The following is a 17,682-nucleotide window of genomic DNA, read 5'->3' as shown; positions in this document are numbered from 1 at the left end:
CAATTACATCACTTTCTTTTCCACAGATGAATTAAAAAAAAAAAAAAAAAGATTTGACATCGATATGTGGACATTTCACAAGATCGAACTGAATATTTCACGTTGTGTTCTAATTTTTTTCACATGACTGTAAATTTACAATTCCTACAACAGCAAAGACCATTTTACCCGTGAGTTATCAATTCTACATCAGACATGCCCAAATAGTTCTGATTGTCAGATATACAAAATTCATATGCATGAGATACTTGCATACATTGGTCTCAAAATCGGGTTACTAAATGTGTTAGGATCTCTAAGACAGTAAATGGAAACCACAATTTTTTTAAAAAAACATTTGTTTTTGCAAAAGTAACATTTAATTCATTGAAATTAAGGTACTAGTATCAGGATAGAACTGCTTTATGATCCTTCCAAACTTACACAAGCCTGGGACTTCTCCCATCCAACTGAGCAAGAGCTTGGCTGAAAGTAAAGAGTTAATTATTTCTAGATTTCCATTTTCTTGCCAAACTCCAAAAGAGAATTACTCTGCACGCCATACAAATCGCATAACAAGTCTTCCAGTTGCATAAATGTTATGGCTCTTTGTGTAGGAGTGCTCTGGAATGATAAACAGTCTCCTTTAAACTGCCAGCCAGTCCTCTTGTGTAAGATTATGTAACCATTAAACTCTTGGCAACAATCCTAACACAGAAGCAAATTAGATCCAGGGTTACAAGTTTCTACAAAGTACACATGAATAATGACCACAGCATCTCACCTTTATAACACAATAACCCACACTGCTCTAGCTGGACAAAACATACTAGTTTCAAGTTAACAGAGGTGCAGGGAGGTCGATGCTGTTTATAGTCAAGACTGCAAGTGCGTTTTTGTTCACTGTCAAAGTTGAAACCTCATAGCTCTGATGAAACTATGCAACAAACGAGAGCATCACAACGTCCTTCCCTATACCATTTCTCTACAGTCAAACAGTAATGTCATTTACATGCTACTAGATTATTAGAGTGGTAATCTGATTTTAATCCAGTAAAAAATGTATTAGAACTACAGCATGTTTAAGTATCTAAATATATATTAGGTAGAAACAAAAAACATTATAAGTCTGTAAAACTCCACCTGTAATCAGTTTCTGCAAAAGTGTACATTGGGATCGCAATAAGTGCAAATAAGTCTTTGCTAGTCAGTCCTCTTCCTTGTGTGCTTGTGTTCCATTATATGCTTTTTTTGGAAGAGGGGGTGGAAGAGTGGGAGGAGAGGAAATAGGAATCCTAGTTACAGGTGAAAGTGGGCATAAAGGGTGCAGGCAAGAATGCATTATACCCCTTTTCCATTGTGTCATAAAAACGTAAGAATTGCCACATTGGGGACAAACTGAAGGTCCATCAAGTCCAGTATCCTGTTTCCCAAGTACCTTGCTAGATCCCAAGTAGTAAAAACAGATTTTATGCTGTTTATTTTAGGAATAAGCAGTGGATTTTCTCCCAAGCCATCAAGCAAAAAAAACAACAACCCCAATGCAGACCATACCACTAGTAGACCTCCCCCCCCAAAAAAAAATACCTGAGGCATCCAGCTGAATAGCAAACGCTTTAAAAAAAGTCTTCAGTAGGGTTCTGAATTGATTCAAGATGAACTATATTAGGGAGTGAACTCCAGAGGGATGGTGACATGCAAAATAAGGCTCCAATTCTGGTAAGCTCATAATGAACTGTATGGATGGGAGGAATTGAGGCGTTGATCATTCAAAGAGAGTAAAGCTCTTGGTGGGCAGTAAGAATGAATGAGAGAAGAGAGAAGCTGGATTAGCTGGATTATTAGTGAATTGAATTAAATGCTAGGATCAGAATTTTTAACTGGATATGAAAAGTGACTGGAAGCCAATGATGTAAAAAATAGAGGTGTAAGGCAGTCATTGCACGAGACATTTGAAAGAAAATGAAAAGCTGTGTTCTGTACAGTTTATAGTCAATGAAACTGGGTTTGAAGGAGTCTCGCATAGACACTGTTGCAGTAATCTAACTTTGAAATGAATGAGTAAATGATAAGTTTTTTTTTGTGAATCTTGATCAGAAAGCGAAAGGATTGAATGAAACTTGGATAAGGAATAGAAACAGGATTTAACAACCGCTGAGATATGGCATTCAAATGATAACTGCTGATTGAGGATAATACCCAAATACCTGAATTGTGTAACCAAAGAAAGGGATTTGTTCAGAAGAGTAGGAGTTGAGCTAGGAGCAGAAATTTTACCAGTGATCCAACAACCAAGAGATTTTGATGGGTTAAGAATAAGTTTGTTATTGGATAACCCAATTTGTAATCAAGTGTAAAGCCGAAGACAGAGGTAAGATATCTGGAGAAGAAGGATTTGTCTCATGGATCAGTAAAATGTCATCTGTATAAAAGAAAAATTGAATGCCTTGCTCTTCAATTAGAAGTGCTAATGGACTAAGAAAAATATTAAAGAGAAGTGGGGCAAGGACTGAGCCCTGGGGGGACACCAAGTGATATGAAAATCATTAGTTTCATTATTTGAGAAGAGAACCAGAAATGAGCAATTACTTCAAAAAAAGAACAAAACCACAAAAGAATACAATCTGAAATACCAAAATTCTGAAGCCGAGAAAGAAGGATCAAATGATCTACCATGTCAAAAGCACAGGAGAGATCTAGGGACACAAATAAGGAAAGCTTAGGTTCTTACCTCAATAATTTTCTTTCAAGTAGACATATGCTCCATTTGTGAACCTTGACAAGTTAAAAAGTTATAAAATCACCTGGACTGGATGGTATACATCCCAGGGTACTGAAGAACTGTGAAATTTCTGACCTGCTGTTAGTGATTTGTAACTTGTCGCTAAAACTGTCTGTAGTACCGTAGGACTGGAGAGTGACCAATGTTATGCTGATTTTTAAAAAGGGTTCCAGGGAGATCCGGGAAATTACAGACTTCAGTGCCAGGCTAAATAGTGGAAACAATTAAGGCTATTCAACTTGGAAAAGAGGGAAGATATGATTGAAGTCTACAAAATCCTGAGTGGTGTAGAATGAGTACAAGTGGATCGATTTTTTTTACTCTGTCAAAAATTACAAAGATTAGGGGACACTCAAAGTTACAGGGAAATACTTTTAAAACCAAGAAGAGGAAATATTTTTTCACTCACACATTGCCAGAGGTTGTGGTAAGAGCAAATAATGTAGTTGGTTTTAAGAAAGGTTTAGACAATTTCCTGGAAGGAAAGTCCATGGTCTGTTATTGAGATAGACATGGGGGAAGCCACTGTTTGCCTTGTATTGGTAGCATGGAATGTTGCTACTATTTGGGTTTTTGCCAAGTTTTGGTGACCTGGACTGACCACCGCGAAGATGGGCTATTGGGCTTGATGGACCACTGGTCTAACCCAGTAAGGCTATTCTTATGTTCTTATGCCTAAGAAAGACGTGTGTAGAGAAAACTGAAAAACAGCTTCTCCGCTCTGCAGAAAACAATAAACTGTTGGTTCTGCTTACCGGATGGGTATTACCCAGTCTCATAGATGTCATAAATGTGGCCACGCTTATGCTTCCCTGGGTCACTTGTCCTGGACTTGTTCAGATAGTCTGCTGTTTTGGAATCACCTGGGCCGCTTCATATTTTCCATCTGGGGTCGAAAGTGGACACCAACCTCCTGAGCATTATTTGGCTATTATGCTATAGCCTCACCAAAACCAAAAGGAATGTCAGTGTTTGTGGCTCGAGCGGTACCACTGGGGAAAAAGGTGATTTTGACCAACTGGATGCCTTCTGATTCACTGACCTATGGTCAATGGAGATCTTTTATGATAGCACAAGCCTCATTGGAACGCAGAAAATTTATGGATATTGATTCTTCACTAGGCTGCAGATTTAGTCAGATCTGGGAGCCTTTCTGGAAGGATCTTACTCTTTATGCTCGCAGTCGTATTTTGAATATGAGAACTGATGTATGTGAATTTTATTATAGTGTACTCTGTCATTGTTCAGGAGGGTGGGAGTTGGGGGGGAAGGGTGATAAATGGTGTGCTTATGTAACCAAGAAAATTGTATTTATCACATTATGCTGTTCTGGCTTTAATAAAAAATATTTAAACATAAACTGATGGTTCTGCACACCAGCGGGCAAGGAAGGCACTGCATATGTGTGGTACAGGTAGTATTTTGGTTTCTTAAAGTGACAGTTCACTTTGGACTGTCCATGCTATGTTCCATGGATGATATCACTCGCATGAGAATATGCTGCCTGCTTGTCCTGGGATAAAATAGCTTCCACTAAGTATTGACAAGGGGCATGAAGACTTCTGCAATATGGACTTTTTGGTTTCTAGTTCATAAATTATTTTTTTAATGTTTCTGTAAATTACTCTTTCACACTGAAAAGTGCAGATTGTTGAAAACACCTCTAATGCATTTTGAATTGTATTTATTACATCAGAATATTAAAGAACGTGCAAGGGTGTGAAGGCAATGTACAAGCAATGTTCAGATAAAGAACTGTTAAGATAAGGTCTTACCCCAAATGGTGGATAGGAAGGGGCAGCTGTAGCTGAAGCAACGCCAACAGAAGCAGCTGGTATTCCTGATGAGGAAGGAGGGAATAGACCCAAGGCATTCAGATTTAATCCAGGAATTAAATGTGCTTGAAGCTGCAATTGCAGAGAAGCAAAGTTTTACTAAAATGAATTTATAAGGAAAAACTATCAAACAAAAAACATACCTCATGCTTCTGGTAGAATTCAGTCTACCGGGAACTCTGTACATAGGCAAGAATTTTCTGCTTCATTAATTTACCTTTCTCCCCTCATCCAGATACTTTATAATCAAATCTTTAACTTCAGATTAAATCATGATTCACCTAGCAAAGCACTTTACCTCCACATAAAGATGACAAAAAAGGCTGGTAGGATAGTACAAACAAATAAGAAAAATCTGAAAGTGAATCAGGTCACCTGCCTATGGATATAAGCTCAGAAGATTATAGAACAGCAACCATGCTTCAGGGTCCACCCACCTCTGGAATATTTATATATTAGGGTTAGTATAATTTTGGCAAGATAAAAAAACAAAAACAACTTTACTCCACAGATGGAGGCATGGTACAAAAAGAAAGATTAGGTTCTTACCTCGATAATCTTTCTTGTAGATGTGCCTAGTAGTCCTGAACTGTAGGATTATGCACCTGAACCTGAAAGTTGCTTGCAGAAAGCTGTCAACCATTTTTGAACTCTGCCTTCTTTCCAGGCAGCTGCTCCCTCAGTTTATACAAAAGCAAACAAGGAGCACTGTAATGACAGACATACTAGAAGGAGGAAAATCGGGAAAAATCCCAGACAGAACAATTCTGTTCTGTAACAAACATATCCATTAACATTTTAATATTCATGTAACTGATCAAAACGGATACAAAAACTGTCTGCAACTAGCACTAATCTTATATAGATTTTGTAGCTATTCACATGCCCTGATACCAAGCAAAGACTTAGTCCAGACTTTACTTTCTTACATGTTTTTTCAGCTTATCTGAGAGAAAGATAAGTCTCCAAATCCAGACTGCTGCTAAGGTAGAAGGAGGGTGAAGCCTACTTACAGGGCAGAGCTTCAAGACTACTAGATACATCTACAAGAAATATGATTATCGAGGTAAGAACCTAATCTTTCTTTCTAGTGTCTACTAGTCCCGAACCATAGGGATGCACCACTGCAGTCCCCTGAGATAAGGGCAGGCCCACTGAACCTGCTTTCATAAAGGAGGACCCAAAAGCAATGTCTGCTATGTCTGTAGAACCTGGTAAAGGTATGAAGGGTAAACCTTGTAGATGCTCTACAGATGTCCTATGAAACCGCTCAAGTCTCCTCCCATGAAGTAGCAACTCCTCTGGTGGAGTACACTTTCAATGCAATCGTCAGCTGCTTACTGCAGCCCACATATGCAAAGGTAATGGCCATTTTAATCCATCTGAAAATAGAGGCCATAGATGCCAGCCTCCCTTTCTTAGCATGACTGATCAGAACAAAGATGTGATCCAATACGCTTAACTCATGGTAACTTTGAGGTACTGGAGAAGCACTCGCTTGACATCTAGCAGATGCAACACTTTATCCTTTTTCTTAGATCCCATAGGGTGAGAAGCGTGTAAAAAAACTTCTTGATTGACATGGAAAGCAGAGACTACTTTCGGTAAGGAGGGAGGAACCGTGTATAAGGAAAGCCTTCCTTCCATAATCTTAAGGAATGGCTCCCTATAGGATAGAGCTTGTAACTTGGAGACTCATCTCACTGATGTAATTGCCACCAGAAAAAATGAATTGACCCTAAGATCCAGAAGGGAAGCCTCCCGTAAGGGCTCATACAGAGCTCTAATAAGACCTTGCAAGTCAGTGTGACTAGAATTTTTGGCTCCTGTTCACATAACTTTGGGTGACAACATGGCTATAATATGAGAGAATGGAGATCTTGAGATGCTGAGTATTAACCCCTTAATTGGCAGACAGTGAAATGGCTTTACATAACTTGACAACAAAGGCGCGACAACAACTGAGCGCAAGGCGGAAGCGCGCCAAAGAAAAACAGTATTTTAAGGGGCTCAGATGGGGGGTGTTGGTGGGGAACCCCCCCACTTTACTTAACAGAGATCATGACGGCATTGTGGGGGGTTTAGGGGGTTGTAACCCCCCTAATTTACTGGAAACTTAACTTTTTCCCTCTTTTTTTAGGAAAAAAGTGAAGTTTTCAGTATAATGTGGGGGTTACAACCCCCCAAGCCCCCTGCATACTGCATACTTACTACTATTTATTATTTCTATAGCGCTACCAGACACACACAGTGCTATATTTCACTAAGACAGTGACACTGAAAAGTTCTATTTCATAGAAACATAGACATAGAAACATAGAAGATGACGGCAGAAAAGGGCTACAGCCCATCAAGTCTGCCCTCAAGTACAAGTTCTCCCTTGAGATCCTTGGGTACGAAGAGCAGAAACTGGAAAGAAAATGGTGTAAAACAAATTTTAAACTAAACTACCAAGCCTTAACAGTGACCAAAAAAAAAATCACTCTGTGCTCAAACAAGTTTTCAATTCAACTAAGCAACTATTCAACATAGCACACTGCCTACTATAACCCCCACAGCAGAACTAGCCTGCCCAATCAAAACTGAACAGCAGGAATTTTACTGCTTTCTTTGCAAACAATATAAACGTCTCCATATGGACCTACTGGTAATTCCAGTATTTGTTTGTCAGTTAACCAGATACCACAAAATTTTGTCCTTCCCCTTCTCTCTCCTTCCACCACACACACATGTGGGACTCATTTAACCCAGTAACAAAGCAGAACCTTGATAAAATTCTAAGAGGCCTACCTCAGATTCCTGCTTTATTCACCTCTACCCATCAAAGATAACAGAGTTAGTAAACCAGGGTCTTTGTAGAAAGAGCACAAAATTTGAACAGCTCTCTCAAATGGGCAACTACGTATGTGCCTGCCTGCTAAAATACAGGGTACCCTTGAGCAGGTCAAGGTGGAAAATTATCAACCAATAACTGACATCTCACTTCTAGAAAAACTTATAGAACAAAAGTCTGTCTGTCTGAATTTGTAGCCATCCTCGTAATCCTGTGACACAATTCCTACAGAAACTGATAAGATCCACCTTTGTGTTAATGTTGCTGAATTTCTTGCAGCTTTTAATATTGTAGACAATAATATGCTAGCTTGCCTATCAAAAGTAAGCATCCAGTGGTACAGTATTATCCTGGTTCAGATCTTATCTATCAGGCAGACAACAATCCATACTGTTCAGCAGCAATCCTCACTATTTAGGTTACTAACTTGTGGGCTACCACAGAGATTCATACAGTTGCCAATCCAGTATCAGTGGGAATAGTCATGTCCATCAACAAGCATGAGACAAAGAAAAGTAGTTTTGAGTGAGTGATTCACTCCATAAAAGGCAGTGTGGAGTGGTGTAAAGTTCAATATTCTTTATCTCCAGTGGATGGTGATGATTTAATGTGCAGTTTCTGGCTTGCTTAAGCCATGTTTTTGCTTCTATCCTGATTAAATTGGTTCAGTTGAGCTTGGGATCTACTAAGTTTTGGGTGATGGTCCCTTCCCCCTAACTCCCCCTTCATTCCCTGACATATCTGAGGTTGAGAGACCTCTGAAAAGCTGAGATAAACTAATGTGAGGCCAGCTCCTGGATAGGCTCAGTTGAGCATGAACAGCTTTTCCCTTTTTTGCCCAGGAGCTAAGGAAACTTAGCTGGATTCTCAAAATTTACCGTGCCTTTAATGATGGTCGCTAAACCAACTCTAGCCAGTTTAGTGTGCCAGTATTTTATTGCCCGTGGGTGCCAGTACTGTGAAAAGCACATCTCAGGTGCGTGTTTCTGATGGTGGCTCATGCTAAAAAAATTTTAACACACACTTCACATAAAACTATAGTAATATAGCAATGGGAAAAAAAATCTGAAAAGCATGAGTCTCGGGCAAATATGTTAAAGGTGTGTTTTATACGTTCTTGTTGAAAGCTGATGATTGCACCTCCCTCTCTTCCTCTCCATTCAATAGCGCTGGCGTGCATATGATTGACACAACAATGTAGTGTTTGCTGGTAGTTCTTCCTCCGCCCTTCCTATCCACCCATGCCTCTTTCTATGGACTATTCTTCACATGTGCCGATCGCCAGCACCAGTGACTGATCTCATGTAAATATGGTGATACTCTGAGAACCTCATTTGCATGTGTGGTTCTTTGAAAATGGCTCATCTTTTTGGAATTATTACATTTCCGGTCGCTAAAGTGACCCATCAGATTTTACTGGTGACATTAGAGAATCCAGCCCTTAGTTCCATGAAGGGATTAAGCAGATATAACTGAGTTTCTCACTAGAGAATGACACGGTGACAAAATTCATCATCGTCCCTGTCCCCGCGGATAACTGCGGGAAATAAACCCATGTCATTTTCTAGTGTCTATTTCATCCTCTGTCCTTCTACATCAGCATTATTCAAAGCTAAGCTTGCGGGTCAGTGGTTGTGGCCATTCATACTCTGATTCTTTCCTCTTTCCTTAAAGAATGACATGAAGATGGTTTCCCGCGGTTATCCGCGGGGACAGGAACGGTGATGAATTTTGTCACCGTGTCATTCTCTATTTCTCACCTCACCCATTTTCTGCCATTTTTTGTACAGCAGACAACTTTCACAGTGAACACAAATGCAAATGAAGTAGAAAAGTTCTGTAGTGTTTTGCTTTACATGGGTATGACAAGCATGCCTTCGTATACAGATTTCTGGGCACAAACAACTAATTATGAAAAGGTTACATCAATTTTTAGTCTAAAACATTTCCAAAAATTCCACAGTTATTTACATTTTGCAAATAATGAGAATGATTCAAATTCAGAGGACAGGCTAGATGCAGTTGTTGAGAACTGTGGAACACAAAAACAGGAGCCCCAATGCTCAATTGATGAAACGATAGTTCCATATAAGGATACAAGAACTGGTAATCTGCAGCAGTATATCCAAAACAGGCTTCATAAATGGGCTTTCAAAATTTTTGTTCAAGCAGGTATATCGGGAATTATTTATGATTTCCTTCCTTACACTGGGAAGGGAGTGCTGACAGACTTGTCAGGGGAAGAGAGGATTTGGGATTGGTAGCTTAAGTTGTGTTAAAATTGTGAAAGACTATACCAAACACTTTGAATGCCAGGGTGAATTTTGATCTTTTTTTCTGCACCCTGGAACTTATTGCACATCTAAAGCAACAAAACATTGATTCATTGGGGACACTCTGAAAAAATTTGGTATAAGGGCTGCCCTGTATAAGATGACAAGTCTCTTCACAAATGTGGGCGTGGCAGTTATGCCTTCCAAATGAACAGGGCAACAGGTCTAATTACTACTACTTATCACTTATATAGCGCTGAAAGGTTTACACAGTGCTGTATATTATGACATTCATAGCCAGTCCCTGCTCAGAAGAGCTTACAATCTAACCTGGACAGACAGACATGACATATAGGGTTGGGGATGCAGAATCCAAGGTGAGAGGAGTCGAAAGCACGCTCAAAGAGGTGGGCTTTTAACTGGGCCTTGAACACTGCCAGAGATGGAGCTTCTCGTAGGGATTTGGGTAGCTTGTTTCCAAGCACACGGCGCAGCAAGGCAAAAGGGGCGTAGTCTGGAGTTGGCAGCCGAAGAGAAGGGCACAGAAAGGAGGGAGCTCATGGGGGGGGGGGGGGAGAGTCATAGGAGGAGATAATTGAAGAGAGATAGTGAGGGGTAGCTGAGTGAGTGCATTTGTAGGTCGGTAAGAGGAGTTTGAATTGTATTTGGAAATGGATGGGAAGCCAGTGAAGTAACTTTAGGAGGGGTAACGTGAGTGAAGTGGCTCTCCCGGAATATGAGTTATGCAGCCGAGTTCTGGACGGATTGGAGGGGAGCAAGATACCGTAGCTAAGAGGAAGACCTGAGTAGCAAATTGCAGTAGTCTAAGCACAAGGCAATGAGGGCGTGGATAAGTGTTTTGGTAGTGTGCTCAGAGAGAAGGGTCAGATTTTGATAATGGAAGAAGCAGCAGAATTCTTGTGAAATGGGTTGACAAAGTAGTGTGCTTAGCGAGTTAATTCTGTGGCACTGAACCAGTGTCCATAGTGAAAAGATGGAATAGTGTAGAAAACAAGAAAGTAGCTGTGCCTTGTCCAAGCATAGTAAAGCAATACAATATGCATATGGAGGAGTTGATTTGGCTGGTATGCTAATAGAACTCTACAGGGTGCCACTCAAATCCAGACATTGGTATTTGTGTCTGTTTGGATATGTTCTTGACTTGTGCACAGTAAATTAATGGTTAGTCTATAGAAGGGAAACAAAAGAAAAAAAAGACATCACTGAAAGCTTTTAGGGACAGTATTGCTAATGCCCTGGTGATCGTTGGGTAAGAGGACAGCAGGCAGACCCTTCTGTGGAGTCTTCACCACAACTACAGAGGAAAAAATGGTAATAGTTCCAATTCCAGTCCAAGATGCATGATTTGACAATTTGGATCATTGGCCCAAACATGGACCTAAAGGCAGGTGCCGATATTGCCCAACAGGTTTTTCAACTATAAGATACTCAAAATGCAATTTGGTTCTTTGTTTTGTGCTGCTGGTTTTGTTGTCTGTAATGGGGAAATGAAAGGGATTTCAGAAGCGGAAGTCTTCTCAACCCTCTGCTGAGCCAGTCATCAGTCCAACTGATGGATTTTTTTTACCTTTATAAAAAAGCAGCATACTGAACTGATGGTGGACCTGCTTGGACTGAGAACAGCTGGAGAAGAGCCGGAGTGTGTAATTTAAATTTTTGCAAATTTATGTAATTTGATTATGTTTGTTTTTTTTGTAATCTGCTCAGAATAAAAAGAATACTCAATACGTTTCACCATCAGGCTGCCTCAGGGTAGGGTGGCAAGTCTGACAGCTTTGTTGTCTCTTTAAATTGCAAAGACATGACCATCAATGTATATTAATATGTAATAAACTGCTCAGCGTTTTACTGATATAGGCTTCTGCAAATATCGAGTCACAAGTTAATTTTTTTCTTGTTTATTTATTTTGATATTTAGCCCATCTTCCCAGTAAAGCCCAGAATACTTTACACAAAAGTCCATACATAATCAAATAAAATGAACACAATTAGACAATCATAAAATCCTATAAAAGTGATAAAATTCTGTTTTACTAGCTCTCCTAACCCCCAATAAATCGTCAGTTGACTAAAGAGGAAGGGACTTTGTTCCATGAGAAAACAGCAGAATAGAAATATGAATAGCATGATTGTTCAAGATGGAACTAGATGAGGAGATAAGAAAAAAAGTCTTTCCCCTTGAGAACGCAAGTGATGATTAAGAACATAAATCGATATCTTCTTCAGAATACGAGGTGTGATAAAAAAAAAAAATACAGTGAATGTTCAAAAACAAAAAACACAAAACAAACCCCTATTACAGTAAAATACACATTGCCATTAATCCCCTTCAAAATACTTCCTCTCGCTTCAAACTCATTTATCCCATCGTTCTTGCCACTTTCTGAAGCTGTTCTGGAATTCTTTTTCATAAGTGTCTATAGTTGCGCTGTCATGGCTGACTCGATGTCCTGAATTGATTCAAAATGTTTACCTTTCATGGTCATTTTGACTTTGGGAAAAAGTCTGAAGTCACATGGTGCCAGATCTGATTAAGGCAGTGGATAAGGACAAACCATAATGTTTTTATTTGACAGAAATTGCCATAAAAACGATGTGCCATATGGAGCATTGCCATGATGAAGGATGAAACTGTTTGTCCGTTTCTCAGATCATTTTCTATGCACATTGTTTCTTAAACGCTCTAATAAGCCCTTATAACATTCAGAGTTCACTGAAGTATTCCTGGGTACAAACTCAGCTTGAACAATTCCATCAAGGTTATAAAGCACAGTCATCACCATCACCTTGATGTTGGATCTTGATTGATGTGCTTTTTTTTGCATGAGGAGAATTGGGTGATTTCCAAAGAGAACTCTGAACCTTGGTTTCAGGATCATAACCTTAGACCATGTTTCATCTCCTGTGATGTAGAAGAGAAGGAACAGAAACCCCACGTAAAATTGCACAAAAGAAAAACAAGTGGGGAGTGGGAAAGACCATGTCAATCTTGGGACAAACAATCTTTATTCCAATTTGCACAGAAATAGTACATATAAAACCATATATAATAAATAGTCCTATAAGCAGAATGTCCTTATTGTAGAAGGATCCAGTAGATGACCCGACACAGTTGGTTTTTCGGCATCCGTGTGGATTACGGGTCTAACAGAAAATACACTTTACATGAAAAAAAGATCAAGACTACATAATTTATTTATGCAGTCTTGATCCCTGAGGCAGGCCTCCATCTGGATTGTTTGTCCCAAGGTTGATGTCATCTTCTGTGATGACATCTCTTAAAAAACTGGAATCTGAAACATGATTGCGCAACCCCAATGAAATTGACCAACTCTGTTGCTTTTGTTCGACAGTCAAAATGCATGGAACAAATTTCGCACTCACTTGCCTCGAATTCAAATCTGTTGTTAAAATGTTTTGAATGGAAACATAATAGATGTTCAGATCCTCAGAAATTTCCCTAATAGTCAATCGCCTGTTTGATTGAATCATTTTGCTTCTCTTTCAACATTTTCTTGGGTTTTTGATCTTGAAAGACATCTCAACCTCTCCTCATCTTCAACTGATTCACAACCATTATGAAATTGCTTTACCCACTTGTAAACCGTCTTCATGGTCACTGCAACATCACCATAAACTAATTTTCACATTTTGTGCATTTCTTTAACACTTTTTTTGCAGTTTGAAACAAAATTTCATGCTAATACGTTGTTCATAATCCATGATTTACGGTACACTTTAAAACATACCTTCTCTCAACCACAGCTCACAACTGACTGACTGCAGTGAACAAGTTGAAACTCATCACACACTATTACTAAGGTTCCCCCGCACCACTTCACATATTGAAGATACTTGCCTTTCTGTTGGATGGCGCTCAGCAGTAGCATTCCCCCCCCCCCCTTTTTTTTTTTATCACACCTCATATATCCTGGGAAGTCCCATGGAAAATCTTGAATAGAAAAACTAACAGTTTAAAAAGACAGCATTTTTCAACAGAAAGTCAGTGCAAAGCAAATAGAATTAGAGTAATATGATCACGTGGCCCTGAATTTGTCAAAAGCCATGCAGTCGCATCCTGTATCTCTTATAATCACCAGGGCTGTGGAGTCGGAGTCGGAGGAAATTTCGGGTACCTGGAGTCAGAAGTACAAAAAACTGAGGAGTCGGAACATTTATCTACCGACTCCACAGCCCTGATAATCACTTTAAATGTTTAGCTGATAATCCCTGAAACAAGGTATTACAATAATCGATCTGTTATATAACAAAAGCATAAAGCAAGCAAACCATTTTCATTATTGTTCCAAAAGGCTGTGCTGTACTTACAGGTGTAAGTATTTATTCCACCTGTACTTGAATCACTTGTAACTTGGGGATATAAGGCCCTAATTTAGATTTCCACTACCAGGATAAAGAAAACAGCAGGCCACCTTTTAAACCTCTGCAACTATGGACTCAAGTCCAACCATTGTGTTCCCACCTATTGCATGACTGGACTCCTTCCTCTCAGGGATTAAGTGTGCTGTCTCCAAATCTTCCTCAGTCTACCCAGGAAACACAAGACCCTGCTGCCAGGAAATGAACTCAAGTGCAGCAGGGAAACCCTTACATGTCATCCTAAAAAAATTAACTCACCTATAACTGAAGTGATGGATGAGTTGCTGAAGGTTATATCTTATTATTATTGCTCTGTGGTTAAAGCTGGCGCACAGCAGAGGGAATCCACTAGGCCCCACAGAAGGAGGGAGTGCAACTCTATGGCACAATCTCCTGCAGGCTCAAGTAATTCTGGAGGATTCAGCTTCAGGTATTTCTCCTTTAACCCTTTGTCCTATAATACAATCATCCAGCAGCCCTCCAAGGAAGGGGATGAAAAAGAGGGAATTGTCAAAACTTTTTTTCAGTTGGCATTTTTAAATCGTTGGCCAGTTGAGACTGTTCAAGCCCCAATTCTTTTCAGTAAAAACATGAGACTCTCCCTCCCTCCCCCTCCAAGTAGGTTTCATTTTGTTAATTCCTCAACTCCTTTACATCCTGCAAAAAAACACCACACACACACACACAAAAAAATCTGCCTCACTTCAAACAAATCCAGAGCAGGAACTCACATTCATAGCAGCAATGTCATTTTCATAGGATTCCCTGATCTTCTTCATAATCTCCTCCTCAGCCTTAGCACAGGCATCAATACTGCCTTTAACCGTAATAGTGCGTTCTGGATTATAGAGCGTCAGGTCTTGTAGCCTACAGCCAAATGAAAACAGCAACTATAATTTGGAATCCATACGCACACGAGATGTATTTTCTTCACATGTATTTACAAGGAAATGGAACACTTACGGAGAGATTGTGATTTTAGTGTCTGTGTCTTGTTCAATTTTCTTTAAGTTCCTTCCTTCTTTACCAATAAGTCGTCCAACAAAATTGTTGTGCGCTAAAATCTTCAGGGGAATTTCTTCTGTGCTGTAGAGAGAAGTATGATTAGGAAACAAAGTTTTCCAAAGCCCACTGATTGGAAGTATGCAGAAGCAGCTTTTAAAGGTTAAATTGGGAGACGAAGATAGGACATCAAGTCCCTCACAAAAGTATTCAGGAGAACAAAATGCGCATGAAGGGAGCGGGATTTTCGGGGCGCAATTGTTAAGTGTAGGGGGGGGGGGTTTGCAGCAATGTTTGAATTCAGAGCCCCCTGACGAGAGTGGGAGTGTAGTGGGGGAGTGTAGTGGGGGAGTGTAGTGGGGGAGTGTAGTGGGGGGTTTCTCCCCCCCCCCCACACCCCCCTTAGATTGGAAACAGGAAGGCAATAGGTGCCCACTTAGAGCGAGTTCTAAGTGGATAGAGTGTGAGGACAGCAGAAGTAGTAAGTGTATTGGGGAGTTCCACCCATACACACACACCCTCAATGAAAGCGTGAATACCCCCCCCCCCCCCCCCGAGAGTGTAAAGTGAAGGTTTTAGGGTGGCATGCATTTGTCCTGCACGCAAATGTTGGCGCCAATGTTCTGCGTGCATTTGACAGGTTACCATGCACAGAATATCAAATTACACAAGAGCAAAGCCAGATGTTCATATATATCTTTTCTTCTATCCTGCCATACTTGTTTGAAGACAAACATAAAAAGAAATAAACCCCCACACAAGTGAAAGAACACATATCTACAATAAAAATTAAAAATAGCTTACACAAAGATATAACAGAACCAACAGAAATAGCAAGATTGCTAACTACACTTAAATCACTGCATTCAGGTGCTTACAAACTCAAATTTTCTAAGTCCCATCTGTGTTCAACTTTTTTATATATTTGAATATAAACATTTATGCTAAAAATATATGGCATGTATTGGACCAATGATAAAGTATTTGACCAATGATAAAGTATGAGCATGAGCCTGAATGACTGCAATCTAAACCAAGTTCTCAAATTTATACAATTCTCTTTGTCAACTCATATTTTACTAAAGTAATCCTAATAGCAAGTGAATTAAAGTTTTCATGGCCAATATATCCAATAGCATAGAGCTTCCAACAGTCTATGTTCTATTTTATATATAAAACAGATTGCCATCTAGGTGATTAAAACAAAGATCCCCAATTCAACCTCTGTGGGGAAGATTCTCAAATGTTCACGGTAAAATCCGATGGGCCACTGTCATGGCCGCTATTATAATGATTTAGGGAGTCATTCTTTAAAAACTTTGCTTGCAAATGAGGTTCATGGAGTCACAGAGGGTCGCTAAATTTGCATTTGCTGATCACTGGTGATAGTGATCAGCACATGAGCAAAATAAAACACAAATAAATAAATAAAAAAAGACCAAATCAAAGATCAGCAGGAGGGATGCCCACTCTCTCTCACCACTGATGTCAAGCAATCCCCACCCCCTGCAATGGGAGGGATGTCCATCCTGGGATGTGCCAAGGAGGAGCCTAAGGCTCTGACTGTCCCAGGGTGCTTAAGGACCCTCCCACACTTGTATGTGTACTCCCTCGGAAAATTTGATCACATCACCAATGCCTACCTAGACTCACATTGGCTACCGATTCGAGCCAGAATTCAATTCAAACTATACTGTCTAATCTTCAAAGTAATCAACGGTACTGCACCTGCCTATCTAAACGATCGCCTAAATCGTAACCTTCCACCCAGAACAAGAAGAATACTGACACCATTCTCATACCCACCACTCAATGGCACTCATCGTAAAAAGCTTTATGATAACCTCATAGCAACGCATGCAGCAAAACTCGAACCCTCCATCACCAGACTATTAACCTCAACATCTGACTTCAAAGCATTCCGTAAAGAAATCAAAACGCTGCTATTCAAAAAGTATATACAATCTACCTAATTTCCCTCTCCTCTTCCCCTAGAAACCAAAACACTATTGTTCAATACCATTACAATCTTCCTAATCTCCCTCTCCTCTTCCCTTACACCGACCAGGTTCTGCGCACTCCCTGGCACCATACCCTCAATCGACCAATAAAAAAAAATATAAAGACAACAAAGCTACCTGGAACCTAAATCATCCTACCGAAACCGATTACCTACCAACATATGGAAACAGACAATTTGCTAAGTAATGTAATGTAACCTGGTTTATCTTCCAATGTTATTATGTCTATACACTCATTCTGTTATTAAGTCTATACCCTCAACCTGTATTCTCCAATGTCATGTACCCTCCTGGAAATGTCCAGTTCTCTTCTTATGTAATCCGCTTTGAACCGCAAGGTACAAGCGGAATAAAAAATCACTAATGTAATGTAATGTATGTGCAAGAGACTTCTTGTTGTGGATGTATGAAATAGCCTTCCAGTGGAAGTAGTGGAAGCTAGGACTGTATCTGAATTCAAGAAAATATGAAACAAACATGTAGGATCACTTGGAGTGGATGGGCCATTTGACCAGGGCTGGCTCAAGAAGCTGTAGAGCCCTGAGCTAACTTCTGC

At 39.8% G+C, this 17,682-nt stretch overlaps 1 protein-coding gene across 3 annotated transcripts in view; it reads right to left on the bottom strand.

Annotated features, from left to right (window-relative positions):
• The window catches only part of IGF2BP3 (insulin like growth factor 2 mRNA binding protein 3), a 279,076-nt gene that overhangs the window by 63,675 nt on the left and 197,719 nt on the right, over positions 1-17,682 (bottom strand). For all 3 annotated transcript variants that reach the window (XM_033930871.1, XM_033930872.1, XM_033930873.1), the window contains 3 exons: positions 15,067-15,189; positions 14,835-14,970; positions 4,537-4,668 (listed from right to left, as the gene is read on the bottom strand). In XM_033930871.1, the coding sequence (XP_033786762.1) occupies positions 4,537-4,668; positions 14,835-14,970; positions 15,067-15,189 (391 nt within the window). The remainder of the gene's footprint in view (positions 1-4,536; positions 4,669-14,834; positions 14,971-15,066; positions 15,190-17,682) is intronic.

Source organism: Geotrypetes seraphini, chromosome 2 (assembly GCF_902459505.1).
Source record: "Geotrypetes seraphini chromosome 2, aGeoSer1.1, whole genome shotgun sequence".
NCBI classification, from domain to species: domain Eukaryota; kingdom Metazoa; phylum Chordata; class Amphibia; order Gymnophiona; family Dermophiidae; genus Geotrypetes; species Geotrypetes seraphini.
Note: the sequence above shows the minus strand (reverse complement) of the source record. Positions and strands in the feature narration are given on the sequence as shown.